The sequence below is a fragment of the Oryx dammah genome, unplaced genomic scaffold (assembly GCF_014754425.2).
Source record: "Oryx dammah isolate SB20612 unplaced genomic scaffold, SCBI_Odam_1.1 HiC_scaffold_11210, whole genome shotgun sequence".
Classification (NCBI taxonomy): domain Eukaryota; kingdom Metazoa; phylum Chordata; class Mammalia; order Artiodactyla; family Bovidae; genus Oryx; species Oryx dammah.
The window spans coordinates 1,095,776-1,117,888 of NW_024080603.1; the positions used below are offsets into that span (position 1 = coordinate 1,095,776).

At 46.7% G+C, this 22,113-nt stretch overlaps 1 protein-coding gene across 1 annotated transcript; it reads right to left on the reverse strand.

The window, feature by feature from the left end:
* Positions 1-422: 422 nt before the first annotated feature.
* On the reverse strand, positions 423-16,719 carry LOC120860948 (proteinase-activated receptor 1). The gene is made up of 2 exons (XM_040236657.1): positions 16,483-16,719; positions 423-1,697 (listed from the first exon to the last, which is right to left on the reverse strand). The coding sequence occupies exons 1-2, from the start codon at positions 16,568-16,570 to the stop codon at positions 502-504; spliced, it is 1,284 nt and encodes a 427-aa protein (XP_040092591.1). The 5' UTR covers positions 16,571-16,719; the 3' UTR covers positions 423-501.
* Positions 16,720-22,113: the final 5,394 nt, after the last annotated feature.

Below are 22,113 nucleotides of genomic sequence, written 5' to 3' on the forward strand. Positions count from 1 at the left end.
TTGCAAAAGCTGTGCAAGTCCAAACTGTAGAATCCCTCACTACTGACCGGCTTCTTCAGATGTTCCGAGTTAAAACCTAAACTTCGCATGTTAAACCAGAAAATCAGAGTTTATTTCCATAGTCTCTGGTGAAAAAAGAGAGGGTTTCAAAGTGCCTATTCTATACTGTACTGCAAATGATATAAGAACATGTGTATCAATTTACACATACACACATATATCTATAATAAGTCATGTAAATATATGAAAGCAGAGACGCTTAGTTCTTGTGGTAACACTGGCAATGCTCTCTTGGAATAATGTTTTCTATTCCTGTTACTTTTGTCTGAAACTAACAAATATACAAGCTCTCGTAGGGAGGCACATAAATCACAAGTTTGTTGTTTTGGATGGTGAAGAAAACAATTTTTTTTTTTTGGGGGGGGGTCAGGGATGAAGTTGAATCCGCAGGTGATTTGCTTTTTTAACATTTTCTTTTTAACTCACTGTCCGTCCCTCTTCCTAAGTTAAGAGCTTTTTGTATAGGCTGCTGCTCAGGTTGCTAGAGCAGGTGTCCATTTTACTTGGCATCAGCTGACCACTGCTGTTACAGCTGCTGGGATCTGAACTTTCTCTGCAGTGTAAGACGGCGGAGAGGTGCCTCTGGCACTCCGAGGAAGCATAGTAGTATATCAAGGGGTCGATGCAGCAGCTTATGCTGCTGGCACAGACACACAGGAGGTAGGCAAAGTAGGCGGCCTCTGTCAAGGAGTCACGGGAAAGGAACGCATAGTGGAGAAGCAGAAGGACGTTTGTGGGTCCAAAGCAAAGAATGAAGATGCAGAAGACAGCCGCCGACAGGAGCAAAGCCCGGGACTTCTTGTTCTGGTTGGCAACCGCGGAAGAGCTGAGGCATCGGATGATGGACACGTAACAGACTGTGGAAAGGATCAGCGGCACGAAGAAGAAGACGGCGGAGAAGGCGGAGAAGTAGTACGAGTAGTAGTCTTCCAGAAGCTTCTGCCTGAGCACGTCGTGGCAGGCGGTGATGTTGAGCCCCGGCACGTAGGTGGCCTGCTCCTGCAGGAGCAGGGGCGCCACCCCCGCGATGGCCACGGCCCAGATGGCCAGGCAGATGAAGGAAGCGCGCCCCAGGGTCCGCCAGGAGAGCGACTGGATGGGGTACACCACGGCCAGGAAGCGGTCGACGCTGATGGCCGTCATGAGCATGATGGAGGCGTACATGTTCCCGTAGAAGGCCGCCGTGACGAAGCGGCACAGGGCAGGCCCGAACCTCCAGTCGCTTCCGGAGAAGTAGTAGCTGATCTTGAATGGAAGCACACACACGAAGAGCACGTCTGCCACGGCCAGATGCAGCATGTACACCACGGCCGGCTTCTTGATCTTCATCTTCAAGACGAACACCACGACGGCCATGATGTTCAGCGGAAGGCTGACCAGGAACACGCCCGTGTAGACCGAGGGGATAAAGACGGTGAGCCAGGCGCTGGTCAGATATCCCGAGGCAGCTTTGGAGATAAACGCAGGGGGTGACTTTTGAGGAGGGCTGCTTCTGTTGCCTGGGCTTATCCTGTCTTCTGTGAGTTCACCTTCACTCGGGTCCTCGTCCTCTGGCAGTGGGATTAGTTCATATCCGTCATTGGAATTCCTGAGAAAGAAAGACCGGGGACCCACAGTACCGTTTGTTGCTTCTGTCTCTGAAAAGTAAAAATAATAATAATAATAATAAATGAATTAAAAAGGCAAGAGACAAGGAGAGAGTACACTTGACTTTTGCTTTTTGTTTCTTCCTGGGAGAGTCGGTGAGAAAGAGCAGGTGACACTCAAGTGGACAACAGACTTTATCTGTGTGTGTCTCTGTGTGTGCGCTCCTCGCATCTGACTCCGAGTGACCCCACGGGCTGTAGCCCGCCAGGCTCCTCTGTCCACGGGGATTTCCCAGGCAAGTATAATGGAGTGGGTTGCCATTTCCTTCTCTAGGGGCTCTTCCCGACCCAGGGATCAAACCTGAGTCTCCTGCACTGGCAGGTGGATTCATTACCACGGAGCCACCAGGGAAGGCCAGACTTCATCAGGGAATTAGCTAACTCAAGATAGTGTACCCACATTTTGTTCTGGCACAAGCAAACACTTTTCAAGCTCTGCTCCTCGGAGAGATGAGGTGAACCACAGACTTTCAGAGATCTCTCCTGCAGATATTAGGACAGGCTGAGTACAGGCTGATGTGAAAGAAAAAAGCCGTGACTTCTTTTCTATGCGAGCCGCTGTCTCTATAAACAAATCACCCCAGGCTATGTGACTTCTCTTTCCTCCATAGGCCTGCAGGTATACATTTTTTCCCCCTTCATTTGGTTTGTGGCCATCCCTTGAGATCCATTCTCCCTCATGGAAAAATCAACACAGAAAGTTGAGGGAACATCTTAAAGCTTATGGAGCTAGAGGTGACTTTGAGCAAGACTGCTGCTGCCGCCAAGTCGCTTCAGTCGTATCCAACTCTGTGCGACCCCATAGACGGCAGCCCACCAGGCTCCCCCGTCCCTGGGATTCTCCAGGCAAGAACACTGGAGTGGGTTGCCATTTCCTTCTCCAATGCATGAAAGTGAAAAGTGAAAGTGAAGTCGCTCAGTCGTGTCCGACTCCTTGCGACCCCATAGACTGCAGCCCACCAGGCTCCTCCGTCCATGGCATTTTCCAGGCAAGAGTGCTGGAGTGGGGTGCCACTGCCTTCTCCTTGAGCAAGACTGAGGGGACCCAGTTTCCGTGACAGTTATCCAGGTGATAGAAGCCCTCCTTTACTAGTTCTGGCTTGTTTACACAGTAGAATGTCCCAAATCTCTCATCATCTTTGGGTCCAAACCACAGTCCCTCAGGTTACTGTCTAATAAAACCGCAAGGCACCTACCACTTGAGTCATCTTCCCTGTCTCCCTCCTCAGTAGGTCAGTGGAGCCACACCAGTTCTAGGTCAGTGCCTCCCTCAACTCAGTTCCAAAATGTCACATGCACCCAAGCAGGTGCCAGGCCAGCCAGGCTCTTTTGAATGTCAACTAGAAATCACCATAAAGGCTCTGCTGCAAACATCCTTCCTTTATCACCCTCCTCCACCAAAAACATCCAGTGGAAATGTTCATCACAGAAATGCAGCATTTAGCTGCTGGAACTCCACCAGCTTTTGCGTCCCAGGATTAGCACTGTCATTCTCTCACTGAGGAGACTTGGACAGAGAGCCTCTGTTGGGCTTTGGGGAGCTGAAGAGTGGGGACAGAAACCCCAGGGGAAAAGGATGAGGCTTCTATCCCTGGGGGCGATTACCACAAAGGCTGGACACACATGTCACTCAGAAGTGAGGTCCGGGGAATGAGAACTGGCTGGAAATGAGATAAGTACAGTGAATTTTCCAGCTTTCAGTTTTATTTTTCAGTAGTGGAACGTTCCTGCAAACAAAAACTTACACAGAAAAGCATGGTGCAGTAAAGAGAGAGTGCTGCTTCTGGAAGGTCCTTATCAGACCAAACTATCTCCTAGACAAAAATTACACAGACTCTGGATTCCTTTCCTCCCCGGAATCAACGACCTGAAGTTATGTAGGTTCACAGTCGTGTTGGAGAGGGGAGGGATGGGTCTTGAAAGAAAAGATGGCAACCGATGGGTTTCTGGCTTTCAGTGGCTTTTAGCTTGAGAGGAGGCCAAAGTCAATGCCATGAAAGATAGCTGAAACTCAAATAGAAACCTCATAGTCTCTGTGGCCCAAAGAACTAGAAGACAGTGTTCAGGGCAACCACAGTCACTGGAAACTGAGGGAAGAATCCAGAAAAGAGCAAGCGGAGAGGCATGGAGAGCCGCAGAGTCCAGTGTAAATTCTGCCCCAAGTTTGGGGCACACTCAGGGGAGATGTGAAGCTGCTTTGCTATACTTAAAAGAATAGAAGAGCTGTTTGAGCTTTTTTGCTCAAGAGGAAACATTTGCAGTTTGAGTTCAACCAAATTAACTGCCTGTTAAAGCAAAACCAGCAACACTCTAGAGAAATAAGACACAATCTTGAGTGTTTACAGTAGGATAATGTTCAGCATACAGTTAAAAATCATTCGCTATAGAGAGAATCAGGAAAGTGTGACCCAGTCTCAAGAGAAAAGGTCAGTCAATGGAAACCAATCCCAAGATGACTCAGATGTTAGAACTAGCAGGTAGGGATTTTAAAGGGTATGCTGCAACTATGCTTAATGAGGGAAGAGAAAGATTTCATTGAAATGAATGAAGAAATAGAAAATAGCAATGAAACCAACCAAAGGAACGTCTAGAACTACAAAATAAAACACAGTAGATTGGCATCTATTTCCAAAATGAAGAGCAAACCCAGAATGGCACCAACTGATAGACAGTAGAACAGGGCCTGGTACTGAAAGCTCGAGGTCAGATGGCCTCAGCAAGAGCACGAATGAGTTGATCTGTGCCACAGGAAGAAAAAAAATCTGCAGTGATGAGCCTGAGTGTACATAGATATCGAAGTTGTTCCCTAAGGGTGAGAAATAGTTCCTGTTTAACCTCCAAGTCTCTCTAGTACCCTGCCCCACAGGTAGGAGGTGTGGTCCTTAAATTGGCTTTTAATTATAGATTTGCATTCTAATGCTGGCTCTACCCGATGGCTCAGCGGTAAAGAATTCACCTGCAATACAGAAGACGCAGGTTCGATACCAGAGTCAGAAGGATCCCCTGGAGTAGGAAACAGCAACCAACTCCAGGATTCTTGCCTGGGAAATCCCATGGACAGAGGAGCCTGGAGGGCTACAGTCCATGGGGTTGCAAGAGTCAGACACGACTGGGCGACTGAACAACAGCAAACAAGTGGCTCTACCAGGAGTCACTTACCTCCTCTGAACTCAGTCTCAGGATCACTAAAACGGGAAGATCCGCAAATCTGGCAGCTTGGAGCATCATACATGAAATAAGGATATATGTTCACTTTGTAATCTTCAAAAATTAATCAGTGTGAGAAATTATTATCCTTCCCCATCACTTCAATGTAGTTTGTTTTTTGCTCTCAATTGTTTTGAGAGAAAAAAAAAAGCAAAGAAATTAAGATGGAATCTGTCTTCCTCTTCCCTCCCTCAACATATGACCGTGTTTAGTTTTTCAATGTGACGAGGCTGTAAGGTACACAGCCCCAGCATTCAGAGCCGTGAATCAAATTTCCAATTCACGACCTTTCCCTCAAGGATCACTTCCCTCCTCTTGTGATGCATCTAATTTGCTCTGTGTGTCTTGATCCGGTCACGTGGGAACCAGACCCTGGTTCAATGGCCCCCGTGGGATGGAAGTGAGGCTACCCTTGAAGTTATGAATGTGTGGGAGGTGGAAGAAAAGAAATGAATGAGTTCTGGCACTTTAGGACCACAAAGATATGTGTCCTTAAAAATGCTGACCCACAGGAACCTTAAAGTAACATGACTTACTGCTGCACAAAGTCCTTTGGGGGCTTGGCCAGATTGAGGACCTGTCATGTCACGTACAGAGGGGAGAAAAGCACACGCATGCCTGTGTGCAAGCTACATGAGCATCAGGACGTGACCCAGAGGAGGGACACCCTGGAAAACCACGAACACTCACAACTCAACTCTTAGATGCGGTCACGTGGCCTGAACATCAAACTGTCATGAGGCTTTGCTCTGTAGCTAGTGTTGGTTGGCCAAAAATTTCATTTGGCTTTTGCTGTCATAGCATATGGAAAAGCCCAAGTGAACTTTATGGCCAACCCAACACTTTGGGAATCAGTATTTGTTTTCAAAAATTTCTCCTCTGGCTCGGCCTTCGTGGGCAGTATGGTGTTTACGACAGAAACTTTATGCCCACTCGAACATGACATTTTTATAGGCTGGAGCCCAGGAAGAATGCATAATCCCATGATTAGATATCATTGCCTAAGGTATCACCTTTTCTTGCCACCACAGATTTTGATATTTTGGCCTTTATGGGATTACAGGACGTCAGCAAATTTTGTTTATTTAACTGTATACCAGCATCAAAGAGAGAATAAAACCAATTCCAGGTGACTAGATAAATCCAACTAGCTTGTGCCCCTTGGGCTGAAATTTGAGTTTGGGAATCTTGCTTTTACTTTAGTCCCAGGTCAAGGAGAAAGTGCCTGTCAGCAGATCAAAAATGCCTGTAACCATCTGTGTTTTTATTGCTAAGTTATGGCTTAAAGGGATTGGGGGCAGGAGGAAAAGGGGACGACAGAGGATGAGATGGCTGGATGGCATCACCGACTCGATGGACGTGAGTTTGAGTGAACTCTGGGAGATGGTGATGGACAGGGAGGCCTGGCATGCTGCGATTCATGGGGTTGCAAGGAGTCAGACATGACTGAGCAACTGAACTGAACTGAACTGATGGCTTTAAAAAAAAAAAAAAACTAGGACAGGTCCTAAAATAGATCCTCATATTTGTTGCAAAAGTTTCACTTAATTCAGGTTTCTTGAAATGGCTCTAGAGTAATTTTGATTGTTGAAGATAGAATATTACTAATGAGTTTGAATGTGGACTCTCTAACTCTGGAGACTTCCAGAAATTATAAGTCAGGCATGGCACTTTTTCTGACTTTGACGAGATCTGGCCTAGAAGCAGAGTGGTGCCCAGATGTTCTCTCAAGGTCCCTCATGATCCTGGGATTTATACCATGTCAGCCTCCCAGAATATGTCAGCTTTAGTTCTGACTCAGAGCTCTGGCCTAGAGGGCTCACCCTTGGTGGGTTAAGAAATCAGAAATCCCAGGACCTTGCCTACATTCATAGAGAAGGATAGCTGTACCCTACACTTCTCCACCAGTGACTCAACACTACAGGCTAAAGAGCAATCAACAAGGGGGTGATGGAAGAATAATGGAAACATACTAACTCCAAGCAGAAAACAACATGAGTGGGATACTCCACAGTCTCAGATCGAACCACGCATTAGGAAAAAAAGTGCTCCTTAAAGAAACTGCTGGTGCCAGATGTCGGGGAGGAAGTGCACAAGATGAGCCCTGAATGTCTTCAAAGAACATTAGGGTCAGGTCAGAAAGACTCTGAAGTCAGTCCAAGGCCCTTCCCAGTGGCCAAAGGTCATTAAGAGAATAATGACAGAAATGCATGGAAATGTGGGAGAAATGCCATATTTGTTAAGATCTATTAGAAAAGGCAGAGGAACCAGAGATCAAACTGCCAACATCTGCTGGATCATGGAAAAAGCAAGACTTCCAGAAAAATGTCTACTTCTGTTTTATTGACTATGCCAAAGCCTTTGACTGTGTGGATTACAATAAACTGTGGAAAATTCTTCAAGAGATGGGAATACCAGACCACCTGACCTGCCTCCTGAGAAATCTGTATGCAGGTCAGGAAGCAACAGTTAGAACTGGACATGGAACAAGAGCCTGGTTCCAAATCAGGAAAGGAGGACGTCAAGGCTGTATATTGTCACCCTGCTTATTTAATTATATGCAGAGTACATCATGAGAAACGCTGGGCTGGAAGAAACACAAGCTGGAATCAAGATTGCCGGGAGAAATATCAATAACCTCAGATATGCAGATGACACCACCCTGATGGCAGAAAGTGAAGAGGAACTAAAGAGTCTCTTGAAAGTGAAAGAGGAGAGTGAAAAAGTTGGCTTAAAGCTCAGCATTCAGAAAACTATGATCATGGCATCTGGTCCCATCACTTCATGGGAAATAGATGGGGAAACAGTGGAAAGAGTGACAGACTTTATTTTTCTGGGCTCCATAATCACTGCAGCCATGAAATTAAAAGATGCTTGCTCCTTGGAAAAAAGTTATGACCAAACTAGACAGCGTATTTAAAAGCAGAGACATTGCTTTGCCAACAAAGGTCTGTCTAGTCAAAGTTACGGTTTTTCTAGTAGTCATGTATGGATGTGAGAGTTGGACTATAAAGAAAGCTGAGCGCCAAAGAATTGATGCTTTTGAACTGTGGTGTTGGAGAAGACTCTTGAGAGACAGGAAGGAGATCCAACCAGAGGATACTAAAGGAAATCAGTCCTGAATATTCATTGGAAGGACTGATGCTAAAGCTGAAACTCCAATACTTTGGCCACCTGATGCAAAGAGCTGACTCATTGGAAAGGACACTGATGCTGGGAAAGATTGAGGGCAGGAGGAGAAGGGGACGACAGAAGATGAGATGGTTCGATGGCATCACTGACTCAATGGACATGGGTTTGAGTAAGCTCTGGGAGTTGGTGATGGATGGGGAGGCCTGGCGTGCTGCAGACCACAGGGTTGCAAAGGGTCAGACACGACTGAGTGACTGAACTGATGAGTTCATAATTATACTTCAAGGAAAATAAAAACTTTTTGGGTCACTTTCGAATGAAATGAGGGGACCCAGTATGAAAATTGGTAAATAAAGGCCAGATTCAGCATTTATCTTGCCTTTTCTATATTGAAAATATTTTGGGGAAGCCAAATAGTCAATGAAGGAAACTTCTACTTTATAAAATAATCCCAGCTTATAAACACAGAAACAATGACAGATTTAGAAATGCATCTTGAAGTGCTTAATGAAATAAGATTTAGTCCAAAGATCATTAGTCTCTTAAAAAAAAAAAAAAAACGTGAGGTGTAAGGATAGGTTAGGTGATAGGAACTCTCTGATAACTGGGTCACCTGACCACACCAGAGTCCACTGCATAACCTTAAGGTCTCAAAAAGAGAGATAGGGCTTTTCCGGTGGTCCAGGGGCTAGGATCTGCGCTCTCAGTGCAGGGGACCTGGGTTCAATCTCTGGACAAGGCACTAGATCCCATATGCTACAACTAAGACTGGTGTAGCCAAACAAAAACAAACAAACAACAGGTGATGTAACAGGTGTGTACACAACACCACTAGGTCAGGCAGTCTTGGAGAAAAACCAAATAAGTCAGGTTAAGCCTCCAAATGGACCACATTATAGAACATGCACAGGAGAGAAAGGCATGCTGAACAGCCCTGCTGGATAGACCCAGTATATAATAGGAAAGTCTAGAAGAGGGATGACCCAATTTCTCTGACACAGAGCCTTGAAAAAAGAGGAGAGGGAAAACTATTACAGATTAAAAGAGACTTAAGGATACATCAACCTAATGCAACAGCAGACCTCATCTGATTCCAATTCAAATAAACCAACCGAAAAAGTATTTATGAGACAATCAGTGAAATGTGAACACTGAGCATTCGAATAGTTCACAATATTAAGAAACTGTTGTTCAGTCTTTTTAGGTGTTAGAACGTCATTGTGGCTACATGAAGAAAAGAGTTCTTATCTCTAAGGATATATATTTACACATGAAAAGATACCATGTATCTGGGATTTGCTTTAAAATTGTCCATTTGGAGAGGAGGAAAGTGAGGATACAGATAAAGCATACAGCAGGTAATTATACTGCCCACTTTGGGTAGCTTTGAAAATTTCCATAATGAAAAGTGAAAAATAAAAGAAGAAAAACACTTTATGCACGTTTACTAGCCACCAAAAACTAAAGACAACAGTTTTCTTTTGCGTTTCTCTTTCGTGTTAGTTTTGAAGGGGAAAAGGTGCTTGAATGTTTGTGTGAACACAGCTTTACACTGAGAGAATTCATGTGATACCAGTCCTTCCAAGGCGTTTCTGGAATATGGAGGGTGCGGGTATGAAGAACACATTTGTTGAGCAGTTACTTTGTGCTCAATATTTCACTTACCTACCTCATGTAACCCCAGTATTTTTATGAGATAAGCGTGACAGCGCCTATTTTACAGACAACATGGGTGCGCAGAGAGGCTAAATGACTGATTGAACGCCCCACAGATAGAAAGCGGGGCAGCCGAGGCCTGAGCCACACCTGCCAGGTTCTGAAGCTCATGCTCTTTGAACACCACTTACCCTGTCTCTTCAAAATCTGTGAATTCAGGACCTACTCCTGAAAGGACGCTTTTCTTCTCTAGCATTTCAGCAAACAACCTGCCCACCCTTCGGAACTATACACAGCAACTGGGACACGGCCGTGTGAGGGTGTGAGTTCGGCCGATGATGGGCACAGCTGTTGCTTGGGAATCACAAATCCTGCTGACCTTGGCGACACACCAACCACGTGCCAACAACCCAGCCCTCACAGACAGGACAGATGTAGCAAGAGATGGTCAAGGACAAAACAGAGAAAGATGTTTAGAATACTGCTTCAGATGAGGCAGAAGCAAGTAAGTGAGCAAGCAAATGAACAAAAATCTCTGCTGAGGACAAGCCAGCATTACAGAGTAAGATAAACCCTGACTGTAGAGTGAAGATGGGATGGCCCCTGCCTGGGGCGGCCCCTGCCCCTCCCACCCTCTGGAGCAGGCAGGGAGCATCGCAAAGCAAACCTGGGGGGAAGCTGGGGGCGTAGGGGTTACAGGAAGCAAGGCCAACCAGAAACTGTAAACACCAGAGTACCCAACACCACTGCAGGTGCTAAAACGTGTGTGTGGGCCCCTCCTGAAGGCCGGGGCCCGACTCAACTCGTGGGGTCAGAAAACTAGCAGGGCCTCTGGGAAGGACTCTGATCCTGGCTCTCCCCATTTCTCCAGGCCCGTTCTCCACCCAGAGGGACAGGCGTGGGGCTACAAGACGCCGAGCTGACAGGAAAACTAATTTACAGTAAAGGATGTTTATAATCACCAATTTCCCCAGAAGCAAACGTTTCCACACCCCGACCTCAACCCCACCCAAGTCCTACTGCAGCTTGTAAACCCCAACTGAAAGAAGCTACGTTCTAGAGATGATAGAAACGGTCATAAACAGTACTTCCTGGAAAGCAGAACTCTTCTTGTAAGGCCACAGAAGCTTCAGTTCTGCTGACGGCCGCAGGACAGCGCGCTGCGCCAGCTGTGCCAGTGTTCAGGTGATGCTAGAGACTTGACGCTGCTTATGAAATCAATGCATGGGACTGTAACAAGCTTTTAAAAAGAATCATGTAGAAAGTGTCAGAACGCATAGCACATGGTAAAGCTGAGTATTGGTTGGGAAAACTTTTGTTACTGTACACCATGACTGTCCCTGGGCATTTATTGAACATACAGTTAGCAACTGTGTCATCATGTAAAGCATATTCCTTAGAGTTCTTACTGCTGATCAGCAAAAAAGAAAACACTGGAAAACGCTCCTCTATAATACACAATGCCTGACTTTTAATCCACCACAGACTTGAAGTGTAAACAGATGAGATTAGATTAGGTCCTTTCATTAAGTTCAATAAATTTGGAGTGCAAATTTCAGATTATTCCTGTTATTTCCAAAAGCAGGTTCTTTTGAAAGCAAATAAAGGTCTGTAATGGCCTGGTAAGCGGCAAAACATCACTGGATGCCTTGGGATGGAGAAAAAGGCGGCATCGCTTCATGGGTTTTCCAAGCACCATCCCAAGGTAAGGGCTTCCCTGGTGGATCAGTTAGTAAAGAATCTGCCTGCAACGAGAAAGACCTGGGTTCGACTCTGGATTGGGAAGTTTCCCTGGAGAAGGAAATGGCAACCCACTCCAGTTTTCTTGCCTGGAGAGAATCCCCATGGACAGCGGAGCTGGCGGGCCACAGTCCGTGGGATCACAAAGATTCGGACACGACTGAGCGACTAAGCACACACACATCCCACGGTCAATGTGGGAGAGGTTGTCGGGGGGAAGCTCGGTCTAGACAGAGAACTGTGTATTCTGACAGTTTTGGGCATAAGCATGAGGAGGTGAACAGCAGAATGAAACAAACCACAAAGTAGGGAAACAAACAGAAAATTCTCAATGTCGAAACTGTGAGCCCTGGATACTGTCATCCTAGTCAAAAGTAAACCTAGGCTGGGGTTCCTGATGATCCTTCTGGGGTTCTGTGAGTATCCCACAGTAAAGGGGATGCAATTCCCCAGATACAAAAGGCTGCACATGATATGATTCCATTCGTGCGTGGAAATACGCAGAAGTGGTGAACCCAGAGCAAATCAGTGCTGCCAAGAGCTGGAGGCAGGGGATGGGGCTGAGCGCGTGATGGTGACCGGGTTTCTTTTTGAGGTGATGAAAATGTTTTGGAACTAGATGGAGGCGGTAGGTGTTCCACACTGTAAGTGTGCTAAACGCCACTAACTGTAAACTTAAAAATGGTTAATTTTACTCTATGTAGATTCTACCTCAATGTTAATTATTTTTATATCTATAGAGTTAATTTTGATATTAATGTTATTTCCCAGTTTGGTCCTCTTTATTTCTTCCGGTGGGTTCCAATTGTCATGCAGCGTCAGTCCCTAACTCTAACATATCTTCATTCCGTGCCCCTCCTCCGCACTGTGTGTCAGAGAAAGACTGCACTTCTGCGTCATATGCTCAATCGCACAATCTTATATTGTTTAATGCAATTATTTAAACATTCTTTTCACTCATTTCAGCGTAATCGTTTTATACAGTTTTGAAAGGTTCTTTCCATTTAAAATTATTACAAAATATTGGCTACATTCCCTGTGTTGAACAATATTGACCTCAATTTTAGAAGCAGAGGAAGACAGGAAGGAAGGAAGGAAGGAGGGAGAGGAGGAAGGAGGAAGAGAGGAAAAGAAGGGAGGAAGGGTGAGTTTCAAGGGAAAAGAAGGATGTGTGTCCAGAATGAGAGTGAGACGAGAGAAACGCAGGGTCCTAGGGACTCCAGGGTCTCAGCGGAACTGCACCTCGGGCTCAGCTGAGTCCGTTTGCTGTGGGGACAGGACAGGAGTGAGCTGCCCGAGAGAGGAGAGGGGGTACAAGGGTACAGGGAAACGACGGCCGGAAGCAGGCTGGCAAAGCAGGAAGCTCGGCTGATGAGCTGCAAGTCAGGGCTGACGGCACACTCGTCTGTTTAGACATAAAAGGTAGAGAAACGCTGAGCTAGAAAGAAGGGAGGGCACAGACACGCTGGACTGAAAAGGAGGAGGCAGGGCTGGAAGGGCAGCCAGCAGAGAGGATGCGAGAGGATTCCTGAGGAGGGGCCAGAGCGCCTCAGCACCTGTCCTCACACGCAGGAAGCGTGGGCCAACCGCAGGACGTGTCCTGTGGACACAGCGCCCCAGTCACCACGGAGCGAATGAATGGAAAAAGGAGGACGGGAAGGGGGACGTTTTACGTGATTTCGATGCTGGGGTAGAAAGCGACTTGCTGAGTCATAAGAAATCTGACTTTCAGAGGTTTCTGCTTGGCTTCAAGCAGCTTCACTGTCTCGTTTTGTGTCGTTTGTTGGGCGGAAGATCAGAGCCTCTCAGTAACGGCCAATTAACCTGCACATTCATGAGGGGGGTCCAGTCACAGACTGCCTTATCATCTGCATCAGAGAGTAAAGGCAGGGTACCACAGTCGATGCATCTACGTTTACTGAACACCTCTGTGTGCTGGACCTGGGCTCCCCAGCCAACGGGGCCCAGACTGCCTTCCGGGATCCTGGGAAACACAGCAGGGTTATTGCTCTGCTGTCAGAGGGGCTGGGGGGTCTGGAAGGCTTCCTCTTCACAGTGGAAAAGGCCTCTGGTCAAATCTCAGTTTCACTTGTAACTGCACGTGTGACTTAACCATTTGGGGGCCTCAGTTTTTACCAGTAGAATGGGGATGCCATCTACTCAAACGGTGGATACAGGAGTAAGTAAAATTGTGTCTGTAATGTATCTAGGCAGGGTGTTGGCTGTAGTAGGTTCTTGACTTAAAGTAATTGTTTTTAATTAAATGTGAACAAGTAGGGTGTGGGAAGGGCAGAGGAATAGCCTGGGGACAGAAGCCAGAGAAAGCATAGCTCCTGGGAGGTGGAACTACAGGGTGGGGGGCTGGGTGAAGTACAGGTAATGTAATAGATTATGTAATAGGGGAGGCTCAGTAACAAGGGAGGCTGGGCGGAGGCTGGGGACCCATCCTGCAAGGGAAGAGGCACCTTCGTCTATACTAAGGAACTGAGCTTGACTTTGTGGGTAGGAAGGCAGTACATGGAATCTCCCATCTGACCCCCTCTGCCACAGTCACCATCAGCGCTTCTGGCACCTTTTACTCTCCAGACCTTTATAGAATCAACAGACATCACCTCTAGGACACTGACATGCTTTGATGAGAGAGTCTCACTTATACTGCTTGGACAAAGGAATGTAAACTGGTTAATGAACTCAGGAATTTCTCAAGTATCTGCTGAGTGAACATCTGTTCTAGATGCCAAAGGGATAAATGGAAGTTTATAATCTTTGCTGAGAGATGACAGACCCACAAAGTGGAAAAGCCACTTTGCAGGAAAAGCCAAAACGAGTGGGGACAAGTCTGAGAGTGCTTTGAGAAAGCTCAAACTGGTGGGCAAGGCTTGTCCTGGAAGGATTTCTTATGACTGGGGTCTTGTGATTCCTTCCACCAGATAAAGGTGGTTAATACACGCATTGTTTAGAATTGCAGGTGCACAGTGATAATAAAAAGCAGAGTTATTTTTGGTTGATTTTATGGGGCTTAAAACTCTCCAAAGACAACTGCTGCTGCTGCTGCTAAGTCACTTCAGTCGTGTCCGACTCTGTGTGACCCCATAGACGGCAGCCCACCAGGCTCCCCCGTCCCTGGGATTCTCCAGGCAAGAACACTGGAGTGGGTTGCCATTTCCTTCTCCAATGCATGAAAGGGAAAAGTGAAAGGGAAGTCGCTCAGTCGTGTCCGACTCTTAGCGACCCCATGGACTTCAGCCTACCAGGATCCTCCCTCCATGGATTTTCCAGGCAAGAGTACTGGAGTGGGCTGCCATTGCCTTCTCCGTCCAAAGACAAGATCCCACCTATTTCTTGCATCCAGGATCCCCTCCTCCTTTTGGAATTTAGGTACTCTGTCTCTGAGACTTAGTTTCAGAATTGTCGAAAGAGGATACACATGTGAGGGGGTGAAATGAGACAATGTGTAGTGAAAACGCCTCTGGGCCCAGGGTTAAATACACAATACAACACTTAACAAGAGTGCCTTTTCTTTCTCATCCTCTTTTCTTCTCTCTCTCATAAAGTGGTCCCAGAATCCAGGGTACATGAATTGGCCAGTGTTATTCAACTCTATCTATAGCAGCGTCTTAGCATGCAACATTTAGGTGGATGTGTGTAACAAGCGTGGGGAACAGCAGTCTGAACTTCACTCCCTAACAAGAGGCCAAAAACCTTCCTAGGGAATCCACTGAGAAGAAAGGTGACACAGTGGCTGCAGCATCTGTATAAACCTATTCTCTACCTCACCATCCAAATCTCAAACAAAAATCTGTGTTCTTAAGAGCACATCCCAGAATAAATCTATAAAGTGATCTCTGACATCAATGTCACCATACACAGTTTTTCTGGAGTTCTCTGCTCTCCCAAACATTGCAAGAGATAACGTGCGAAGTTGCTGCAAAACTTTGGGCTCCTGTGGGGGCCTCTCAGTGTTCTGAAAAGGCTCACCTCCAAACTCACCCTGAGCAAAGATGGAGAGCAGAGAAACCAGTTTCTGTGTGTTTCTGTCACCTCTCCGTCTCCAACTGCCTGTATTCCTTCCAAGTTGCGAAAACAATACAGAGTACACAGTGTTTCACAGATAAGGAAAACAGCTAGCATTTGTTACTACTCGGATTAAAAGAAGCAGTCAGAAAGCTTACAAAGTTGTATCGCTATAAAGAAATAAAAGCATTTTCCCCATCCCTTTCTGTCTAGGCTCTTTCCAGGCAACAACGTTTCTGCCCTGTTTTATTAAGGGGGAGAGGTTGGAAAATACATTTATTTGCTCAGACAGCCAGATACTTAAAAATACACGCAGGGCACAGTAATAAATGTATTCTAGGTGAGAAACCTCCGTCTCCCAGCAGATCAGAAATTGAAATGGTTTCATCCCACAGGGGCTGAGGAAGCCGTTTGTGAGGAGCTGGATTGTTGCCTCAACTCGCTTGGAAGACTGGGTCCTAGGAAACAAGCAAACAAAGCCCGCCGACCACCGCCTCGTGGCGATCTAGCTATCACTCGGTATCCCGCACCACGACCACCCCTGATACAAGGCCTGTCTGTGCCCGGCGGGGCGGCAGGTCCTGATTCTCCACTGAACGGCCCACGGGACCAAGCTTTTCTCTACACCTCTTTCCTCGCCTTCAAAATGTGCAAGAAAAGCCGTATGAACAAAACAAAACTTCAGCGGGAGCGGTTCTCCACCTCATCTTGGGGGTGGGGGGGAAACCCCCTCGGACCTGCTATTGGTGGAGCAACGTGAAACCCCTTTCTTTTCGGGGTGGTCCTGGGAGAAACAGGCCCCGCAGTGACAACAAATGCGACGAGGTGCCTCGTCTTCCCCAAGACAGCCCGAGCCCTCCTCGTCCACCTCCCACACCCTGCACGCTCCAGAAGTCGGTGCAGAGAGGTCCGGGCCGAGCCCGCAGCGGGCTCCCGGAGAAGGGGCGGTCAGGGGGTACCCCCGGAGTCCCGCGGACGCCGGGGGCTGCGGGACCGGACGGGAGGGGAGTTCGGGGCCCACGCTCACCTGGTCTGGGGCCTCGGATGCGGGCCGACACCAGGGGGCTGCACAGACCGAGCCCCGCGGCCCAGAGCAGCAGCCACCGCGGCCCCATTGTCCCGGGGCTCCGTGCGCTCGGCGGGGCCGGGGCGGCGCGGCTCGGGGAGGCTGGCCCGCCGCCCGGAGGCTCAGGCAGCACGCGCGGAGTCTAGAGATCGGCCGCGCGGGCAGACTGAGCGCTCGCCTCTGGGCAGGATGAGACAGCTCGGCACGTCTGGCGGCGCCGGTCAGGAAAAAGGGCCCTGGGGGCGCGGGCGGGGGCGGGGCGCGCGAGCGCCGGGCCCGGAAGGGCGCCCCCCGGCGGCCAGTGTGCGCCTCGGCGCGGCCGCCGCCCGCCCGCGGTCCCTGCGCCGTCGCCGGGCCAGCAGGGGCTCGGCCATCTAGCCGCCCCTCCTCGCGCTTTGGGCCGCCCGCCCCGCGGGGGAACCCGAGTGAGAAGTCGTTTCCTCGGCCCGTCGACGTGGGCCCGTGAGCTATCAGCCGCTCACCCGGGGAGCACGGACTTGAGCGGAGAACCTCGGGTCGCGGCCCCCACCAGCCCGCCCCTCCCCGGGCCCGACTCAGGCCGAGCGCTGCGCCGCATCGGGAAACACGGGAGCTTGGCCCCAAGTGTTAAAGCGACTCGTGCTTTTGTAACTCGGGGTTAGTGGATTTGAAAGTTTATACGTCTATACAGGGTGGCCCGCGGATGAGAAGCTCTTCGCTTTGAACAGAATTTTTGACGCTTCTTATTCGCTTGCCTTGATTTCGCCCCTTAGATATTTCATAGGTCGGGCACTTCGTTCTTTGACACGCGGGCTGCGAGTAGGTATGGAATCATCCGGTCCCAGGAGCCGCTTCTCCGCCCTCGCGCTCGGCACGGCTGCAGCTCTGGGCTCTAACCCGAGCTCAGCGGAGGCGCGCGCCCGCTCCACCTGCGCCGCGGTGCCCGGAGGCGGGCGGGCTCGTGAGGAAGGGCCGCCCGGGAGCCCAAGCGCCCGGGTGACTCTTGAGGCCGCTCACACTTTCCCGGGTTTGATAGAGTGGCCAAATTCAAGGCGCAGGGCGGAGACCCTCGAGCCCCGCGGGCAGCAGCGGGCCGACGATTTCGTGAGAGCGTATCTGCAGAGCGCGTCTTTCAGACCGCAAAGGGAAACGGGTCCCCTCAAAAGGCCCTTTCTGGGAAAGTTTGCCCGCAGCCCTTTCTCCTCCCAGATGTGGGGGTGTCTTCTGCACCCTGGGGCTGATAAACTGCTGTTGAGACTCACTTGTCGGGTTTCTAAGCTTTTTAAAAAGCTATTCCTCGAGGAGAGCCCTGAAGCCTAAACCCGCCAAGACCATCTGGTTCTTCCTGTGTCCCCTCATCGTTCTCAGCGCACAGCGCCCTGTTTGTTGTACACAGACGTTGCTCAGTAAATTACTGCATAACCTAACTAAATAATGCTATTAAAATGCTTATTCAGTTCTCCAAGGAAAATATATCCAATAGTAGATGTAAACCATAAAAATTGCACGCTTCTCCACTCTATCGACATACTATTTTTCAGCATCCCTCCCTAAGATGCCATTGGTTTTAAAAAGTCATTTTAAGTACCACAAGCAAGAAAAAAAAATGCTGCCAGTTAAACTGTGACATACCTACGCTTGTAAGAAACACCTCAATTTCAGGACTGTTTAAACACGAAGAGAACATCTCAGAATCAATGGTGGTGGTTTAGTCGTTAAGCCCAACCCTTGCAATCCCATGGACTGTAACCCATCAGGCTCCTCTGTCTACGGGATTTCCCAGGCAAGCATACTGGAGTGGGTTGTCATTTCTTTCTTCAGGAGATCTTCCTGACCCAGGGATTGTACCTGAGTCTCCTGCATTGCAGGAGGATTCTTTACTGACTGAGCCACCAGAATCAATGAAATACAGTGTTAAATATAAAATTAACACGTGCAGCCAAATATGTTCAAGGATATAAAATGAAAAGTATCTTCAGCCTTCCCTTCTAAGACCCACATCTGCATGGTGACCACTGTTCAAAGTTTCTGTCCATTACTCAAGAAACTGTAATCACATACAAGTATATATGTATGTGAAAGTGAAAGTCTGCTCAGTCCCGTCCAACTCTTTGTGACCCCATGGACTGTAGTCCATGGAATTCTCCAGGCCAGAGTACTGGAGTGGGTAGCCTTTCCCTTCTCCAGGGGATCTTCCCAACCCAGGGATCGAACTCAGGTCTCCCACATTACAGGCAGATTCTTTACCAGCTGAGCCACCAAGGAAGCTCATGTATGTATGTATAGCTTTGAAAATGAAATAACACTCTGAGTAAACTTTTAAATTTTATCTGTTTCATTGGTGGAAAATGTTTTTAACCATTTTCTAAAACTGTGAAGTTTAAAATAACTTTTTCTCTTTTTTCCCCCCCTTAGTTATTAGAACAGAGCCTGGTAGGCTATAGTCCGTAGGGTCACAGAGTCAGACATGGCTGAAATGACTTAGCACATTAGAACAGAATGTACCTCTAGTGACCAAAAAAGAGCTTCAGAAATAATGAAATGCTTAAGTTCTTTGTGTGTATCAACTGAAATATCTTTTAGGGTGGGACTGAAATACACCGAGCAAAGAAGAGTGGAACAGAATGAGCTATTTCCTCCTCACTTGAGTATTTTCTAAAGATTGTGGATTGCTAATTGAGCAGCCACCAAAAATTGAGCGTGCCTTCAAAAACTTGCCTTCAGAAACAGTGGTTTTGACTTATAGCACACGCAAGTGCAGGCTCCGGACCCCATCCAAGGCCTATGAAATCAGATTCTACACTTTTACAAGGACCCTCAGGTGATGGGTAGTATCTGAGGGGTTTCAGACCAAAGTTTTCAGTAACAACATTCTAAGACAGGAAGATCCCCTGAAGGAGGGCATGGCAATCCATTCTAGTATTCTTACATGGAGACTCTCATGGACAGAGGAGCCTGGTGGGCTACAGTCCATGGTGTTGCAAAGAGTCAGACACGACTGAAGCAGCTAAGCATGCCGGCATGCACATTCTAAGACAGGGTTCTCAAACACCTGGATCAGAATCACCTGGCAGGCTTGTTAACCCCCCTCCCCCATTGTTAAGTTCCATTTCTAGATTCAGTTGAGTCTGGGAAACGGACTGAAAATTTACGTTTTTAACCAGATCCCAGGTTATGCTGAGGCTGCTGGGGACACACCTGAAAACAACTGCTTTGAGAGAGAAAAAGAATTGAACAGGATTTCATACAGTTTTTGTATTACTTTCTTGAAATGATATGATGTTTCAAGCATAGAAAACTACAGAACCTAATACCCATGGTATTTACATATACAGTATTGTTTAAGATTTTTTCTCTACACTTTTCTGATTCCATTCATTTTCCCTGCTCAGAAGAGTAACTTTCTCATCCACGTTATTGCACTTATAGTATAGTTGTGTTTCCCCTCAAATTTTTTTTTTCAGTATAGCTCTGTATGTTTTAAATATTTACGCAGAGTAACATACTTTAAGAATACTTTTGCAGTTTGCGTTTTTTGAAATTTACCTATATGGTACATGTATATTTAATTTTTTAAACCTATAGCATTGTCTTATATTATATACCACATTTTATCCTTCTAAAGCCATCTATTTTATCTATAGTTTTGACCTCACTTTCATTCCTTATATAATGTATTTTTGCTTTTTTTCCCTTTAATGGAAATGACCAGTTTTTTTAAATGCCCATCTTGTTTTGTTGTTTTTATTGTTTTTTGTGTCCTTAATTTTCACACAGGCTTTAAAAATTTCCCTCTTTCGACTTCCTTTGGATTTACTCTTAACTTTCCTAACTTTTTGAACCATTTAGCTTAATTTTCACTTCTCCCTGCATTTTGTAAGTTTTGATATGCATCTCAGGTATAAATATGTATAAACATATGCAGCGCAGGTATAAATATTTTGTCAACTTCATTTTACCTTCTTCAATCTGTAAGTTATTAGAAGTTTTGATTAATTTCCAATTTTGTATTATGGTCTGTTGGTGATATGCTGTTTTCTCTACAAAAATTCATGTATTTGTGTGCTCTTTAGAGCTTCTTGCAAAATGTATCAATCTCTCTACTTCATTTGTTCCCTGTTACCCATACCAAAATGTTTTTGTTGCCAGTTTTAGAGCAAATACATACAGCTTCCCCAGAGCATCAAATTAACCTAACCAGAGGTGGCTACCCAGCATGTTAATATTCCCCAGAAATGAAATCTCATTGCAGCATCACATACATCACTCACAACCACTTAACAGTGCTTCCCAGTTTCATTTTCTTTGAACTTGTCTGGCACTAAAATGAGTCACTAGCTGCCCTCTCATAGTGTTTTTGGTATTTAATAGTGTGTTTAAAACAAACACGCTATACAAATGGTGAAAGTTTTAAGCCCAAGATCCCATGAAAGCAGTTTTATTTAAACCCATTAGATGACCTACCTGCTTCAGTATTCCACTTATCCCTCCTCGCTCTGAAGCCCTCTAGGGACAACACTGTATCCCGAGAACTTGCCTTAGTAATTTCCTTTTGGAAGCTAATGGTGATGATATCCAGGCTTCTATGGTGTAAGATCAAATTGTATTCAAATTAGATATTCGATTCTCCAGGTGTTGTGCAGATACCTATACATTTGTTTTTTAAGCAAATAGTTGATCTGTAATCAAGGAATCCTATTTCCGCCTTTTGTTGACACAAACCTCCATTGGTATTTGGGGTTTAGAAGTAAAGTTAATCATTTCTAGCAGGTCAACAAGGCATTTCCGCTAATTACACCATGGACAGAATGGTAGCCTATCCTAGTGGTTTGGGGTGCTAGGACAAGGTCAAATTCAGTATTTATTCAAAAGAAACATCAGAAACTCGTTCCAAGTTATATAAGGTGAACTCAGTATCTTTCACTTCTCATATCTGTTCATTTCCCTTCTGAATTAGTGAGGATTCTCTGGAGAAACAGAATCAATAGCATATATAGAGATAAATATGTAACAGGAGATTTTGTATTGGAACTGGCTCATATGTCTATGGAAACCAAGAAGTTCCACTGTGACCTGCAGTCTGTAAGCTGGTAACCAGGAAAGCAGCGGTGTAATTCAATGAGTCCAAAGGCCTGAGAACCAGGGGAAGTGACGGTGTAGTTTCCAGCCTGAGAACTGGGGGGCTGCTGGTGTTAAGTCTCAGAGTCTGAAGGCTTGAGAACCAGGAGCTCTGGTGTCCAGGGCAGAAGACAGATGTTTCAGCTCAAGAAGACAAAGAGGGGAAAAAAAATAAATAAATAAAAAGAATTTCCTCTTCCTGCACCTTTTTGTTCCTTTTAGGCTCTTAACAGATTGGATGATGCTTGTCCACACTTGTGAGGGTGATTTTTATTTATTTGGCTTTGCTGAGTCTTAGTTGTGGCATGTGGGGTCGTTAGTTGTGGCACATGGGATCTAGTCCCCTAGCTAGGAATCACACCTGGGTTCTCTGCATTGGGAATGTGGAGTCAGCCACTGGCCCACCAAGGAAGTCCCACGGAAAGTATCATCTTTACTCAGTCTGCAGATTCAAGTGCTTATCTACTTTAGAAATACCCTTACAGATATAGTCAG

Coding starts and splice junctions, on each gene's coding strand:
- LOC120860948 (XM_040236657.1), bottom strand. CDS start 16,570: ATGGGGCCGCGGTGGCTGCTGCTCTGGGCCGCGGGGCTCGGTCTGTGC. Junction 1,698..16,482: donor CATCCGAGGCCCCAGACCAG/GTGAGCGTGGGC, acceptor TTTACTTTTCAG/AGACAGAAGCAACAAACGGT.